The sequence below is a fragment of the Chelonia mydas genome, chromosome 4 (assembly GCF_015237465.2).
Source record: "Chelonia mydas isolate rCheMyd1 chromosome 4, rCheMyd1.pri.v2, whole genome shotgun sequence".
NCBI lineage: Eukaryota > Metazoa > Chordata > Testudines > Cheloniidae > Chelonia > Chelonia mydas.
The window spans coordinates 122,573,209-122,590,941 of NC_057852.1; the positions used below are offsets into that span (position 1 = coordinate 122,573,209).

General features: G+C 39.3%; 1 protein-coding gene across 1 annotated transcript in view; it reads left to right on the top strand.

Moving 5' to 3' along the window:
• ZFYVE28 (zinc finger FYVE-type containing 28) overlaps positions 1 to 17,733 on the top strand; it is a 285,473-nt gene that overhangs the window by 252,144 nt on the left and 15,596 nt on the right. Inside the window, 3 exon segments of the mRNA XM_043544806.1 lie at positions 9,496 to 9,650; positions 10,373 to 10,489; positions 11,163 to 11,267. Coding sequence (XP_043400741.1) covers positions 9,496 to 9,650; positions 10,373 to 10,489; positions 11,163 to 11,267 — 377 coding nt within the window.

Here is a 17,733-nt window from a genome sequence, read left to right on the forward strand (position 1 = left end):
TCTGGGTATTTGATATGGAACTCTTATTCACAAGCTGCTGTTTTAATAGTTATATCTAATAATACATCATAGTAAAATACAGTAGTTCCCAAACTTTTTACTAAGGTGACCCACCAACTGCATTTTGTCGTGTGTGGAAACCCACCATTGCATGTATGCACCCTCCCCCAGCAGCACGGCAACCCTAATCCTGACCCCGTACAGAAGGGAGTTCTTGGGGTGTGTCATAAATATAAAGGGAAGGGTAAACCCCTTTAAAATCCCTCCTGGCCAGAGGAAAAATCCTCTCACCTGTAAAGGGTTAAGAAGCTAAAGGTAACCTCGCTGGCACCTGACCAAAATGACCAATGAGGAGACGATACTTTCAAAAGCTGGGAGGAGGGAGAGAAACAAAGGGTCTGTGTCTGTCTATATGCTGCTTTTGCCGGGGATAGAACAGGAATGGAGTCTTAGAACTTTTAGTAAGTAATCTAGCTAGGTATGTGTTAGATTATGATTTCTTTAAATGGCTGAGAAAAGAATTGTGCTGAATAGAATGACTATTTCTGTCTATGTGTCTTTTTTGTAACTTAAGGTTTTGCCTAGAGGGATTCTCTGTGTTTTGAATCTAATTACCCTGTAAGGTATCTACCATCCTGATTTTACAGAGGTGATTCCTTTACCTCTATTTACTTCTATTTCTATTAAAAGTCTTCTTGTAAGAAAACTGAATGCTTTTTCATTGTTCTCAGATCCAAGGGTTTGGGTCTGTGGTCACCTATGCAAATTGGTGAGGATTTTTACCAAACCTTTCCCAGGAAGTGGGGTGCAAGGGTTGGGAGGATTTTGGGGGGAAAGACGTGTCCAAACTACGTTTCCCAGTAAACCCAGTTAGAGTTTGGTGGTGGCAGTGGATATTCCAAGGACAAAGGATAAAATTAATTTGTACCTTGGAGAAGTTTTAACCTAAGCTGGTAAAAGTAAGCTTAGGAGGTTTTCATGCAGGTCCCCACATCTGTACCCTAGAGTTCAGAGTGGGGGAGGAACCTTGACAGGGTGTGAGTGAGGGTTGGGTTTGGAGAGTGAGCTCACCCCACAGCAGTGACTCCAGTCAACCCTGATAGGCAAAACCTGCATGGCACTATGACCCTGTGCCACAGGCTGTAACACCCAGAGCAGGAAGCCAGTCCCATGAGCAGGATGAGTGCAAGGTGGGCTCACTTTCTAAATCCCTTCATCCCCCTGAAAGGGCCAGGAGAAGGATATGTTTGCTTAGGGCCCTGTGACCTATCTAGAACCTTTTCTCAACCCACTGTTTGCGAAGAACTGGTATAATACACTGTATTATATAATGGTTTACCTTACTACTTTATTACCATATCTTCTGACCATTTCCTGTGGAGTGGTGCATACAAAAGAGATCAGAGTTGATCAGCTCTGCCAGCTTTTGCTTATGATCTTAGACCACAAGACATTTTTGACTGTAACAGCTCTTTCTGGTTTTTCACCAGCACGCCCCTGGTGACTCCCCTGGTTTTTAATGCCAGTTTTCACAAACTTGTAGTGGAGCCCCAGCAGACACAAATAAAATGTCCAAAGGTCTCTGCATTTTCTAATCTACCATATGTCACCTAGAAAATTCCACAGTCTGTTTGCAGGCAGGTTAAATTTTTCGTATGTCTAATGTGTCTTCAGTGTCCTGAGTGAGTGAGATAGAATTGTTGCCAAAGAAGATACTGAGATGTGTTATATGAACTTATAACTATTTAACAAAGTTATAACATGAGGGTAAAACTTCAGCTTGTAGGATTTTTGTTTTTATTTTTTAATGTTAGATTTCATATTGAAGAGATACAGGGCTTAAAATGTCCAATATGGTAGAAATAGAATAATTATCCCTAAATATATTTTTTTACTTTTCTATCTAAACTAAATAAAATAGTCAAAAAAATATACAAGAATCTTAAACAAGGGCAAAGGTTTTGTTGTTCTTTGAGGGCATGCATCTGTTCATTACACCAGAGGTGTGTGCATCCTGGTGCCAGAGAGTTTTCCCTAGAAGTACCAGTAGGGGTGGCCCAGCCCACTCCTTGTGCTTTGAAGCGAGGGTATAAAGGGCAGAACTTCCCCGCCTTCAGTTCCTTCTCACTGCCTGTGGTTGGAGCATTTGTATTTCCTGTGTACAGTAAACTTATCTACTGATTTATACCTAGTGGTACTCTTTTTCACCATTTTTATTTTATTTCTTTATTTTTTATTTTATTTCAAATTGTAATTTAGTCATTTTTTTCCAGTCACGAGGGCCTCACCTTTGATTTTTCAGTTCACCCTTTAATAATTTAGTAACTTAGAACATAAGAATGGCTATACTGGGTCAGACTGATGGTCCATATAGCCCAGGATCCTCTCTTCCAACAGTGGCCAGTGCCAGATGCTTCAGAGGGAATGAAAAGAACAGGGCAATTATTGAGTGATCCATCCCCTGTCAACCAGTCCCAGCTTCTGGCAGCGAATTTGACTTTGTCTATAATTTTTAAGATATAAAAACATTGTTGAATGCCAATTGGCATTTCCTGTGCTATTAATAGCACATAAATTATTAGATTCAAGAAAATGAACTTTATAGTGCAAATTGCTTTTTTCCAAAAACTTAAAATAGAATGTTGTTTGGGGATTTTAAGATTATACATAATTAACTAAATTGCTACAATAATTGCAACCTTTGCAGAGTTCTTGGCAATGGGAAGACGTCATGTAAAATCACTAATTAAGTTTAAAAAAGAGAGAATTTCTTCCCACTCTTAGAACTGCATGAAAAATGGAGAGATGGCTTCCTTTTTTAATTAAAAATTTAGGGCACTTTTAAATACATTAATCAGCTTTTTGCGGTGCTGACTCCTATGACTGGATACATTAGGACTCAGCTCTGGGAAATTTTATAACTGACTTCAGCAGATTGTTGTTTTTCATTTATTTAATTTTTTTGTGTTAGGAGAACTGATTTTTGGGAATAGGGGAATGTGAAAACTTTATGCTAATGAATTTCTCTAGCCCCTATAGTCCCTCAAGTGGGAAAAAGTATTCTACATTTCTGCATCTCAGTCTCTATTTCTGTCTGTCTTACACAGTTATAACTGGATAGCTTCTTTTGGAGTCAACTATTATATTACTATTTATTATGCTGGCCAATGTAGCTCCATGTGTTAATATGAAATGCAGTCTTCTCCTTAAGAGTGCATTGTCTCCTTAGTGCTCTCAGATCCTTCCAGTATGAGAGTGAGGGTTCAAAATCAAAATCAAAACCCATACATTCACAGCCCAACATACTCCTGGGCTGATGCTCTCAACATAGTACTATACACTATTACCTTCTCCCCCACAAAGATGCTTTTAATAATTTTATTTTTAAATTCTTCAAGTTAAGGATTGTTTTTTGCAGTTTAGATCTACTCCATTCTGCAGTATCTTTTCCCAAAGTGACTGTGTATTTCTGAGAGCCTTGGGTGCATATTTGACCGAGTGAGAAATTGTTGAAAGATAGTGTTGTCACAGTGGAAACAGAAAACTCTTGAAAGTAAATTCAGATGGTTTAGGTTTTACATTCCCAGGTATTTTTTTTCCAAATATCCAGTATCTTTATTTTGCAATTTTTTTCATATTTTCATTTAAATTTCAGAAAAAATTTGAACAAAATACTAAATATAGTACCTAGCAAGTCTCTATTGACATAAAAACTCTGGTAGAAACCAACACTGATATCTTCTAATTTTTTAGAAAGTTATTTCTTCACCCATTTGCTTTCTGTAGGTCAGAGATTGTCATTTAATATTTGTACAATGCCTCACACATTGGCGCCCTGACCTAGTTGAGGCCATTAGGTGCTAATGCTATATAGACATTATATGAGAATAATAACTTACAGAAGAGGCTTTATATAAAAAGACAATGGGTGGGATTTCCAGAAAGCACCTAAATGAATTTCAATGGGACTTGTAATCCTATATTACGTAGGCACTTTTGAAAATCCCATTCAAAGTCAAAAATATAATGGACCCTTATGACAAAAAAAATTAGCTTTGGTATAAAAAGAAAATTATTATAAGAGACAAACTTAGATCTCTAAGGTGGGAGAAAAGAATGCATGATATAATATATAATTTGAGAAATGGTATGTAGGAGTGTAATTAGGACTGTGTCATAATGCATATGCATGAGGGAGCCAAATATATACAGCCTTAAATTCAGAATTTCCTGATATTTCAGTTTTTAACCATGGAACTTTAGGGATTGTTAACATAGGGCCAGAGCCTCAGCTAATGTAAACTGGCATAACTCCATGGAAGTCAAAGGAGCTACACTGATTTACACTAAATCTAGTGGGAACACCTTCCTTATATGATTTCATAATAGCTTTGCATATAATAGCATGGTAGCAAAAAAATCTGACCCGAAGTCTTTTTCTGTGGAATATAGATCAGATCTAAAGAACTGACTGATATCACTTTCCAATTTCCATCATGACGTACAGCAGTGTTAATATTATTCCTTGAAGCTGAAGATGTATGTAATCATGGAAAACATTTTTTCAAATTTTTCTACAGTGTGCTTTATCTCATTTCAACATCTCTGAAATGTTACTTTGTGTGTGTGGGAATTATGACAGAATAACTTAACTGCAAAATGTATCATCTCTTGGTTTTGCAGTGAGACAAATTTCTGCTTCAAAATAAGCTAAACTCCACATCAAAATAGTACCTTTTTAAGGAACACATTTTTGAAAACTAAAGTAATTTTGAATTTTCAACAAAAGTGGAAATTTTCACATTTCAGATTTTGCTGTGAAATGTCACGTTTCTTCTTAGGACCAATACTCATACAGCTTCATAGAGTTTCCCAGAACAACCAATAGAAGTATCCAGATTACATGTAATTTAAGATTATTCATATGGTAAGAATAATCACTACTTTTTCTTAGCATATGCACAGCATACCTCAGGTGGCACATAACCAGGATTCATCCCTGACTTTGGTCTGCCGGTTGGACCATTAGCTTGCCTGACCCCTGCCGGTTACTAACGGGGAATGAGACGTGAACGCCAATCCATGCCCCCCAGAATAATCACTCAGTTCTATATAATATTTTTCTGGATGATATTTGTATTGTTGCTGTGGAGCCTCCAAGGCCTTAGCCATATTGATTTTATGTCTAAGAGCAACCTGTCTTGCTGGAATTGAAGCCCATTTGATTTAGATTTATTAAACTAACACTGACAATGTGCTGAAATCTCTACATGAAATGTAGAGTCATAATTAAAGACATTGCCTGAAACAAGAATATCAGAGGGGAACTTTCTTACTTTTCAGAACTGAGGAAGTTATTGAATTGTACATAGTAGGATATCAACTGCCCCTTGCTGTGAATAATCAACTGCTTCTCTTAATCTCCTTTTAAGAGAACTAATTGTTCTTGTGTAATATAAATGTAAAGCTTATATAACTCTCTGCTGAAATCGAGCATCACACTGGGAGCTTGTGTTTAGCTGGTTATCCACCACCATCCCCAAATCTTTTTCAAAGTCATTGCTTCCCAGGATAGAATGCCCATCCTGTAAATATGGCCTACATTCTTTGTTCCTAGATGGGTATGTGTTAAAATACATTTTGTTTGGTTGCACCCAAGCAATCCAGGCCACTCTGTATCAGTGATTTGTCCTCTTCATTTACCACTCCACCAATTTTTATGTCATCTACAAACTTTGTCAGTGATGATTTCATGCTTTCTTCCAGGTCATTGATAAAATGTTAAATAGCATAGGGACAAAAACTGATTTATGTAGGACTCCACTGGAAACGCACTTGCTCAATGATTCTCCATTTATAATTACTTTTGGAGACCTATCAGTTAACCAGCTTGTAATCCATTTAAAATGGGTGCCATGTGCATTTTATATTGTTCTAGTTTTTTTAATCAAAATAGATTCCGGGTTTGTGTGATACACATTTAACAAGAGGAACTCCTTGTCCTTTCTGGTTTTCTCTCAATATTTATTAGATTATTTTCTTTTGAAAATTTATTAACAGAGGAACTAGGTTTCCCCTCAACTGAGACTCTGAATAAATGAGGAAGTACCTCTCTAATTACTTCAGAACATAATATTTATTTGCTATCAGTGCAAATAACAGCCTCTTCTTACAAGTGCCTGCACTGAACCGTCCCATATCAAGGCCAATCTGATAAAATTTTTTAAAAATGCTTTCTACACATCTGCTATTAATTGGTAAAGATCATTTTTAATCAAAGTTATGTGCTATCATGCTATTATATGCAAAGCTATTATGAAATCATATAAGGAAGGTGTTCCCACTAGATTTCTAAAACCTACCTGATCAGGTATTGAAATTATGGTGAAGACATAGCTGTCCAATATTTTAAACCTCTGCAGTATTCAAGTGAATTTACTATAAGATCATTTAAAACCTACAAAGTCTCGGATACCTGTTTTGACATAGCCAGCCCTGTTTTGGGTACCACTGCTATACGAAAAGTTATATCTCTAATTGCCAATTGATCATTTTCTTTTTCCCTACACTACATCTTTGATTTTCAAAGCATCTCTATATACTATTCCTTATACCATTATTAAAGTAAAATGTTTTAAAATAAAATATGACCGGTCAGTCCTTTATTTCAATAAATTATTTTATTTTCATCAATCTTTCTTTATATTTAGGGTGCTGCTGCATAAATATGGTTTGATCATCATGATAAAGGCAAACTGTGCCAATCTAACCCAGAAATGATTATTAACACCATATTTGATATTATTCTGGAAAGTCCATTCTTCTTTGAACAGTGGCACAAGCAATCCTGAGCGATAAATACTTCATCTTCCTGTAAATAATTATATATAGTTTATATCTGTCTATCATAATTATATAAAACCTTTCATCCCAGAATTCCAAAGCATTTTTGTAGTAAGAAATCTCCACCCACCACAGAAGTTCAGCCAGCTACGTAGTAGAGCGTGGCAGATGTTAACAGCACACTACAGAACTGTTAGTAATTTGGAATAGGAAGTGAATAAAATTGTATCCATTTGAAATAGTAGGAGGAATTTATGTAGGTAAAACATGATTATCCAGATAAGAATCTGACCAGGACATTGGGATGAACGCCTCTTACTCTTGGAAAACTGAAGTGACTGAATATATTATGTTCTGAAAGGCCCCTCACAGAGCTCTGTGCCCACTTAACCGCATGCTCTGGAGTCTGCAACATTCCCTCAGTAGTGATTCAGAGGGAAAAGAGTCATCTGTTGAATTGCCAGACCCACTTTCTGCTGCACCTAGGTTTTCCGTAAAGGTTCCCATACAGGCCCAACACAGCTTAGCTCAAGAGATCCAATGAGATCACAATGTTTATTTTCACCATTAGCCATATATATATAGGGAAAAATATACCTACTTCATATGTAGGTATAGATAGGGAAAAAAATCTTTCCATTTGCCATGTTGGTTAGGACCAGATAGGAAACTCCCCAATCCCCCAAGTTCACATTGGTGAGAAATTACACAATTTGTCCTCTTGGAGTTAATAGGACTAATTGTCTAACTACTCCCCACCGCAAGTAAGGGGTTCAATATCTGGCCCTTTGCAATTTGTGTTTGCAAACAGTTTACTCCCTCTCAAACCACTTACTCATCTTGCTTGAACCTATGCTAAATCATTGCCTTTAGTCGGTGATATCTGAAACCTTTCCATGTCAACAGATATCACAAATATTATAATTTCACCCCTGAGAATCATGGATAAGTTGGTTGTGAGAGAGAAATTTGGTTATCTTCACTAATCCTAGGCAAAAAACAAATGTTAAACAAACAGGATGGTTAAGGTTAAACTTGCAAGAAACCCAAATATTTGAAAGTATGGAAAATCACAGTTAAACTACTTAAGCTACCTTAATTCTGCATTCTCAGTGATCCCAACCACCCATCTTTTCATCCGTGTTCCTTTTATAATGAACCAGTAAGGTGTGTCATTTTCAGATCAAAGACTTCTAGTAAGACTTTCAGAATTCCACAGCCTAATTTCTACGGTATTACATTTTTGAGCACTCACTCTGCTTGTATAGCTCATAAGGGGAATATCAAAACTCTGCCCCACAAATTATTGGTTTAAAATCATCTCAATAAATACATTAGCTCTTTATCTGACATTTGAATAATTGGTTTGGGGCCATACAGTATTGGGGACTGATCCTGCAAGATGCTGAACATATCAGTCAGTACCTTATTGGATTGGCCTCTAATGTGAAGTAGGAAATGATTGCCTTCAGCATGCTATTTTTAATAAGTTGTAAAGTGAACTTTTTTTTTCAATGCCATGTGTATAATGGGAAAAAAGGCTGGAGTTAGCAAAACTACTGCGTGATTATGAGTAAAGCATTCTAGATTTTCCTAGTCACTGATGAGAAGACTCTCTTTTATATATATGAGGAAATTAGTTTGAGTTTCTAACTTTCTCAGAGGACTAGAGTAGAGGAATGCATGTTTCCTTTGCCTCGACTAGATGAATTCAATTTTAATTGCAGCTCACTCTATTCAAAAGCTATGATCAAAGGGGAAACCACTGTTGGATATTCTAACTCTGGCAAACACCTTTTAAAATAGCTTTTTAAATAGCTTGTTTGATTAACTTCAGTTTTGGTGGAGAAAATATCCTGTTTCCACTGGGAAGCCTCCCTGAGGATTGGTTTACATTTTGAACTCTGTCTCTATAAGAAGAAAAGACTAGGGAGTAACTTTTTTAAAAAAATGAAGATTTAAGTCTCCTAAGGTCATTTGGTGGCCTATTATAAGCTCATTGGCGCTGATGAGCCATTCTGAGATAACAATTTAACATCTCAATAACTTCTAAAATTAGGGTGTAATGGACTAATCTGCGTCTGTTCGCTAGACCTTTACTAAAGAAACTACAATTGATTGCTTTCCCTTTTTCCCCCCTGCAAGGTGGCAATTAAAACTAGAATGATTTTTGGATTCTGGTTAACCTCTCTGTTTTAGGGTCTCAATTTAGGAACCCCTATTCCAAATAACTTGAAAATTGATAGAAAAATTCTAACTTGGCCCCAGATCTAACCTTCCCATTTTGAGGCTAATATTCTTTTATGGATTTTAAGGGGTGGTGGTAACTGGAACTGGGCTTACACTGGAAACGGAACTGAATTATGGATTGGTTACTGCCACTTCATAGTAACAAAGGAGAGTCCAATAAAATACTGGCAAATGGCTTTCTGGTTAAATGTTATTTCATAAATATGCCATGGAATGAAAATTGGCCCTCAAAGTAATTAAATAGGCTTGGAACAGAAGGGTCAACTAGAATATACAACTATTTGTTCTGTTTTATGGTAAAAGCAGTGTTTGAGCAGGAAATCCTTTAAGAGGCCAGTAGTTCTCTGAAAGACAAAGTGATGATTTAAGTTACCTTTCTTCCTTACATTTTGTCCCCTACAGCAGTTTAATGACCAGCTCCTGTTCATCTGATGACATTGATCAGGAGGAAATCCAGCTTGCCTTGCAGGCAGCTAAAATTGCTACCAGAGAAAAGATCAGATCCCGATTTCATGGCAGCAATGACCTTATTCACCGACTCTTTGTCTGCATCTCAGGTCTGAGAGCTCCCTTTGTTTGTTACGAATGTCAATTTTATTCATCTTTCTCTCTTCGTTTCTCTGTTATGAAATTAGGGTGTGCACGAAAATATAGGATGTAGCACTGACTAGATACGATGTGGCTGCAGGATTGTAATGTAGGGCCTTACCCTGCAAACAGCTCTTGCAGGGGCAGGTGTCTGCCTGTACAGAGCAGCTTGCAGGACTGGTGTTTGGGGACTTGTGAAACCTGCAGTTAAGGAGGAGTTTGGTTATGTAGGTGCTTCATCCTCATAGAGTTTCCTCTTCCCAGTGCTGTCCCAAGACTCCAATGGAAGAAATTCCTGAGGGGAATGAAGACGTTTGGTAGTAGTAGTCCTTGTATCATAACTTGTGTCTTGTAGCTTATCATAACTTTTTCTAGCTCTGTAACAATGTAATTCATATTTAAAAAATCTCAGAATGTTGTTATGACAAAAGCATACTACAGATATTGCATATCAGATTACAAGTACTTTAGGGACAAAAAAGTCTTGACTGTTGTTGTAGTTTAGTCTAATTTCTTTTAAAAATAAAATTTTCAATTGTGATCTTAATTTTATTACCAGTATGAACTATAAGTGTTCCCTATTCTTTTTAAATATAAAATCATTAATAACAGCATTGTACATATTTAGAGGATGATTTTTTTTGGTGATGTTCAAATAATAATGGCTTTACCCATTTCCACCACCGGCTAGGTGTGGCTGACCAGCTGCAGACAAACTATGCCAGTGATCTGCGTAGCATCTTAAAGACCTTATTTGAAGTGATGGCAACCAAACCTGAAACAGAGGACAAGGAAAAGCAGAAGAAAGGTGAACATAATAAAGTACATTTTCTCTATTGCACTTTTCAGTTGTGCATAGGTCTTTAAAATATTTGGTAGGAGATTTGTCTTTTGTTCCTGTGAAATAACTCTCAGCTCTTCTACAGTCATTTAACCCTTGGTAAAATGAGATCATAGAAATGGTCTGTAAATGTATATGTCAGTGGAAAATATACATACATGTTAGTATGCCTTGCACCAAAAGTCAAAAGACAGAGTGTCCAGGGTGCTTCTGCCCATTTGCTTACTGATACGAGGCAAGGAATAGTATTTCTTTTCTGTGGGTGTGAATGGTAGCTCCTGTAGACATTCTCATGCTAGCTGTACTTTAGATAGCTCACCAAAAATAGCAGTGAGGATGCAGAGCTGCAGGCTTCAGCATGGGCTGCGCAAGCCTGTCTGACCACCCCTGGGTATGTACTTGCCTTGTGCAGCTGGTGCTGACTCCCACACCATGACATCCTCACTTCTATATTTAGAGAGCTAGCATGGATAGGTTTACATGAGCTACAAATCACACACCCTGCTGCAATGTAGATGTAACCTAAGTGTGGCTGGGACCTCCCAATAATTTGCTGCGGTATTGGTAAAAGACTACGAAAAAGATATGCTATCACAATCTAATATGTGATGTTAAGTTCATTTTGTTTCATGTTTTTCAGTTAATCAGGGTTTAAGGAATGCCACACTGGAAGATTGTGCTTTATGCCAGGAAACCATATCTTCTTCAGAACTTGCAGCGAAGGCCAGAGATGGAGACTTTGAAGGTATTTTAACATTTCTGAGAATTAAAATAAGGGCACGCTGTTGGGGGGTAAAGTGGGAAACTGAGTCACGAGTTCACCCAATTTAGGCTTTATCAATTTTCACCTTTATATACTATTTCAGACAGAAATATTGTCACTTATAGTGTCTGAACATACATTTATGCAAGACAAATGATAACAGAAAAGAGGAAATTAATAAAGGGCCCAAGTTACCACATTCCAGAGCACCAGGAAGGCCTTACGTCTTCCATGATGGTTGTCACCTCCTTTGATCTCTTGGAATGATCCTTCAGTCTGGTCCTTCCATTTCTGGTCCGGTGTTTCTCTGATTTGGGTCTTGTTGACTTGGGATCTTTTATACATTACCAAATTACAGATTATTTAACCTTTCTGCAGTCAGCTTGGTAATCACAATCGGCTTCTGCAATCACATTAACCCTTTGGGTTTTAGGTAACTCTCACTTACCTAAAATTACATATGTCCAAACTTCGATTACCCAACTTCCGCATTTATTTATTTTTTTGTTTGTGCAGTTTCTATGTCACGTCGTTTTGTTTTGGGTTTTCCCAGTAAAAGACTTATTGTTGTTCCAGGTTTGTGTGTTTTTACCTTAAAACTTTCTGCACAACGTATTATCTTTGTTCTGTCAGCAATCACGTCATTTTAAGCAGATCAGTGATTCTTTGTAAAAGAAGAATCGACAAAACCATACTTTTGCCACCAAGGCCTTGGCCTAAGTGTTACCTCTTCTATACTCATTCACTACCCATAATTACAGATTATTAAAGTGTAGCTATCAAAGCTTTTAATCTTATCATTAGCAATCCTTTGTTTTTATATTTCAATATTATAATTCAATATGTGGATATCATCCTATTCTACCCCTTACTCTATTCAGGGGTAGTTATGGAAAACACAATGACGCTTTTCTGTCAACATTTCTTATCTTCTTTAAATATGGGTTTTTAAAGGCCTTTTTCACTCAAAGTCATTTTGCTTATGCATCATTATAAAAAACCCATTTCATTAGAATTTTTCTTGTGAATGCATTTTGAGAACTGTCTCAACTTTAGGATCTTGCTTTTAATGGTACCCCAACAACACTGACTTAGGTACAAAAGTTGCTGATTAGGACTAAAAGAAAACTGATTAAAAGTGTGGCTGTTCTCTGAAAAGTGACTAAAAATGGCATCATGGGATTCCGTGGGGTCATGACTCCAGATGGAACATGCTCAGGTTTACCATCTATACCCTTTTTTTTTTTTTATAACTGACCGCCCTGCAAAACTCCACCTGAGATCTGAAAATCCTGTATGTACAGTATGTATATCTGTGTCAGTATAGAGATATACTGTATATAGTGAATACATAATTATATGGTGTGTAAGCTTATATGGCATGTGTGTCATTTTACTGCATTACTAAGTAAGAGGGAAAAACCACAAATGATTTATATAGGTCATTCCAAATGAATACCATGCCTCACCATTATGCATTTTTATAAAATCAGCATAATTTTTCAGAAGTGTTCTACAAATGTCTGAGAATTTTTAAAAAAATGTTATTGATTCTCTTTTTGTATCACTCAATATATAAAGCCAGTATAAGGCTTAGCATCAGAAATCAAGCTGTACCACCTAAGAGAAAAAGAAATTATAAATAATAGATCTTAGATCATTTCTAGAGGTTTCTAAAATAACTTGTATTTTGAAGTCTGATCTTTTAGGGCTAAATGCAAGTGCTGCATCCCACTGGGAGTCTGGCAATCTCTTACTCTCAGTGATATTCAACTGATAGGAAATTCTCAGTTTTCAAAGGTGTCATCTAGTGATTTTTGACCCCCAACTTCAAACGTCTTGAAAGGTCAACGCTCTTAGAAAACAAAGCCCTTTTAAGATCTCTCAAGTTGAACTAAAACTGAAGCTTCCACTTCTGAAAATGTAGGCCCCTCTTTATATGCTGTTAGAAATGGGACCTAATCACAAAATTCACATCAGGATTCAAGCATCCAAGAAGCTCCTATCTCCAATTTTGGTTTAGATGTATAGATACAGGTATGGAACCAACCACATAGTTTGAGTCTGTATCTGAACTTCCTTAAAATTCAGTGGTGGCTGAATCTGAATTTGATTGGTTCTGAGGTGTACATGCTTAGCTTTACATGGAACACTACATATAGAAGAACACATTGTTTAAATATTTTGTTCTAATCATCTACCAAAAATACTGACAGGCAGCATGGGTTAGTGATTAGAGAATAGGAATGGAATTTTTGAGACCTTTAGTGATTTGCTATGTGACCTTGGGCAAATCACCTCATAGACTCATAGACATTAAGATCAGAAGGGACCATTATAATCATCTAGTCTGAACCTCCTTCACAATGCAGGCCACAGAATCTCACCCACCCACCCACCCACTCCTGCAATAACCCTCTCACCTATGTCTGAGCTATTGAAGTCCTCAAATCATGGTTTAAAGACTTCAAGGAGCATAGAATCCTCCAGCAAGTGACCCATGCCCCATGCTACAGAGGAAGGCAAAAAACCCCCAGGGCCTCTTCCAGTCTGCCCTGGAGGAAAATTCCTTCCCGACCCCAAATATGGCGATCAGACCTAATCTTTCTATTGCATTTTCAGCATCTGTTAAAAGAAGTTACTAATGATTAGCCACTCCTTCACGACAGAATTGTGAGAATTAATTAGTTAATGTTTGTAAAACATGCTTGTGAAAACACAGCACCCATAGGCTGACTCTGTGGGTGCTCCAGGGCTGGGGCACCCACGGGAAAAAATGGTGGGTGCTGAGCACCCACCGGCAGTCAGTTCCACTGGCAAGCCAGCTACTTCCTCTCCCCCCTGAGCCTCCTCCCACTGCAGATCATCTGTTCTGCGGTGTGCAGGAGGCACTGGGGCGGGGGGGGAGAGGAACGGAGCGGGGGCAGGAAGAGGTGGGGTGGGGACTTGGGAGAAGGGGTGGAGTGGGGGCAGAGTGGGGGCGGGAAGAGGCGAGGTGGGGGTTTGGGGGAAGGGGTGGAGTGGGGGTTGGGTCTGGAGCACAGCCAGGGGGTCAAGCACCACCCAGTATGTTAGAAAGTCAGCACCGCTACAGCACCATATACAGTATAATAAGTAATGGCTAAACGTATATAAGCCTTCCAATATCACTTGATGGGTTCTATAGAAAACCCTAAAACAGTCAGACGACCATTAATCATTGTCTCTCTAGCTTCCATTGAAGTCACTTGAATAGTCTTTCAGAGCATGAGACCCCAATTTCAGACTTCTCTGCTCCAGGACAGGTCTCTAAAGCATATTTGGTTAGCTGTGTATTGAAATGCTCAGTACTTACCTGTATACAGGCTGTGCATACCATTGCTTTCTATTCAAAGTCTTCTGAATTCAGGAAACCCGAGATCAGATAGATAGGTAATTTAGATCTCAGCTTGAATGCAGAGGAGAGACTACTCCTTGGGGAATTCTGCGCTGCTGTGTGTGTGCATAATTAATGAACCACGCATACTTTTAATTTTTTGCGCAGAAAAAAGCTTCTGCTGAAATATTGCTGCAGTTCTGCCTTTTGCCCACCAGAGAGTGCTGTGGTGCTAGAACACAGCAGCAGCTCCCAGCTAGCTAAGGAAGAGAAAGTGCCTGCCTTCTTTGCAGTGCCTGTCAGGCCAGGTCAGGCAACAGGGGCTATGGGGAGGCAGACAGCATGCGGCTGCTGGGGAGGTCAGACAGGGGGTCATAAGGACTAATGGGAGAGGACAGACTGGGGCAGGAGCTGAATGAGAATGGAGGCACAGGGCTGCATGGTGATGGTGGAGGTGGTGCAGAGCTACATAGGGACAGGGGTGGCTGAGTGGGGACACAGAGACACATGAGGATTGGGAGGGGTACAGGGACACATAGGGACGAGGGTAGCTGAGTGGGGGCACAGAGACACATCGGGTCAGGGTAGGGGGTACAGGGACACATGGAGACAGGGGGAGGGGGTACAGAGACACATAGGGACAGGGGAATGGCTGGGTGGGGGCACAAAGACACATGGGGATGGGGGGGATACAGAGACACATGAGGATGGGGGAGGGGATGCAGGGCCACAAGGGAATGGGGGGAGTGGGTGTCTCAGTGGGAGTCGAGGGACACGTGGATGGGGTGCAAGGACATATGGGGACGGGGCAGATGTGCCTGACTGAATGGGAGAGACTAGGGGTCAGCCAAGATCTGCATGGGGGAAGCTCCCTAACAATCCCTCCACCTCTCCGCCCCCCACAAAAAAACAACCTGTTCCTTACTTTTCCTACTCATACCCAATAACCCTCCAAGTTCACAACAAGGCTCCTTCCCAGCAATTTACTTCCCTCTCCATCAGCTCCTCCATTACCTCTGACTCCCCCAAGTCTTTGCACTGCTTCTGAGGTGTGCAGTGATCAGTTGTTCTCCATGTCCAACAGGGGTAGTACAAGAAGTAATGGGCTTAATCTGTAGAAAGGGAGATTTAGGTTAGATATTAGGAAAATCTTTCTAACTAAAAGGGTGTCTAAATTCTGGAATAGACTTCCAAGAGAGGTTGTGGAATCCCCATAATGGGAGATTTTTAAAAATACGTTGGACAAACATTTGTCGGGGTGGTTTAGGTTTACCTGGTCCTCCCTCAGTGTAAGGGGCTGGACAAGATGACCTCTGAAGATCTCTTCCAGCTCTATATTTCTATGATAGTATGAATTCTGTCTGGAGTAAGACAGGAGCACAGACTGGGAATTAAGGGCAGCATTCTGGCTAGTTAGTCAGGTATGTGTGTATGGCATGGGGGCCCTCTACATCAGATGCTATTGGTCCCAATGAAACTCTTGCAGGGCAGTTCATTCGTGACCTGTAACATCCTCTGCTACTTCTAGAGCTAGACGTTCTCCTCCTCGTTAAAAATTGTTGATTCTGTGAGAATTTTGTGGTGATTATTTTTAATCACTCACAAAATGGCACATTCCCTGCTCCAAAAGAACATAAAATCTATCCTGTGGTATGGATGATAGAAATATGCTAGAGACCAGAATGATATCACTAATGTCTTTCTCATTTGTGCTTTAATCAGGATTTGAGCAACTAGCATTTTAGGAATCTGATCCAGCTTCCAGTGGAGTTAATGTAAAAATAACACTGATGTGTCATAGGGCCAGATCCTTTGCTAGTGTAAATCAGTGCAGCTCCATTGACTTTGTTGATTGCATCTGCCTCAGTCACTCTGTCTGAGTGGCTACAGTTTTTCCCAGTTCATCTAAAGCAATGGGACTGTATCACAAAACAGGAAGTGAAGGGAAGTATATCTTTTGCCACTGCTGGAAAAGGCGGAAATTAAAATGTATGGACAAGATGAGAGGGAAAGCCATAGAGTCTCATTTAACTAAATTTGGGCTTGTTGGGGTCTAAAATTCATCCTTTCTAGTCAAGAATGAAGAAAAAATGGTTTAAGCAAAGAAAAGAAACTTCATTTTTCTCACCATTTTAGATGGACTTGTCAGTGTCACGGGTTCTACAGTGATGGGGGCCATATAAGTAGATGGCTATTGGTAAAGTAGAGCTCTCGGCAAGTGTAACCCACACACCTCCGGAGTGTGGTGTTCTGTCCCATCTAATGGCACCAAGACCACTTAGAGAGAGAGATTAATGACTCTGCTCTACAGCCTTACCTAAGGGCTATGTGGCTTTTAGCTCATGCAGTAGAGGCTCATGCATTTAGTTCCAGAGGTCCCAGGTTTGATCCCGCCCGCCAACGACTGGGGTGTGTCGGTATTACGCAAGCCCATCAAGAGTTAGATAAAGAAAGGTAGTTCCCGAAGTCAAAGCTCGACACATTCTGATAATCAGTAATTTTTGGGAGGGACCTGCTCCTCATTTGTTCACATACTGGACTTTCCCCAGTGTTATCTTTGGTAATGAGACTGCTTATGCCAAGGCAGTCATTCTAGCCTTGCATTCTCTGGCCTCCAGAATGACCCATACAAAACAACCAGACTGAAAAAAATAGGTCCTGCCAGCAACTGGGACATTTAAGTGGCACCACTGAAGTTTATGGGAAGAGCAGTGCCAGCATTAGTTCAGGGTGTAAAGACTGAAGGATTTTTTGACTGTTTGGGAGTGGAGGCATACGGGCAAATAACGAACTACTGGTAAAAAGTTTCAGGACTTTCAAATACTCTCTAGGTTTAGAAAGTTTTAGCTCAACCTGCATTTAGAGTTAAAGCTGCCTGGCTTCTGCACAAGAACTGTACACACAACCCCCTTCCCCAAGCAATTCAGGCCAGAATCCCTACAGACACAGCAGGTTATGCAAGTCAGTGAGGTGCTCCAAGTTGTCATTGTTGACATGAATTATGCAGATTTTCCTCTCATATATGCAAGATTATGTCAAATGGATAAATGTTTCTGCTGTCATCCAACAGATGGCACCACAAACTGCAGTATA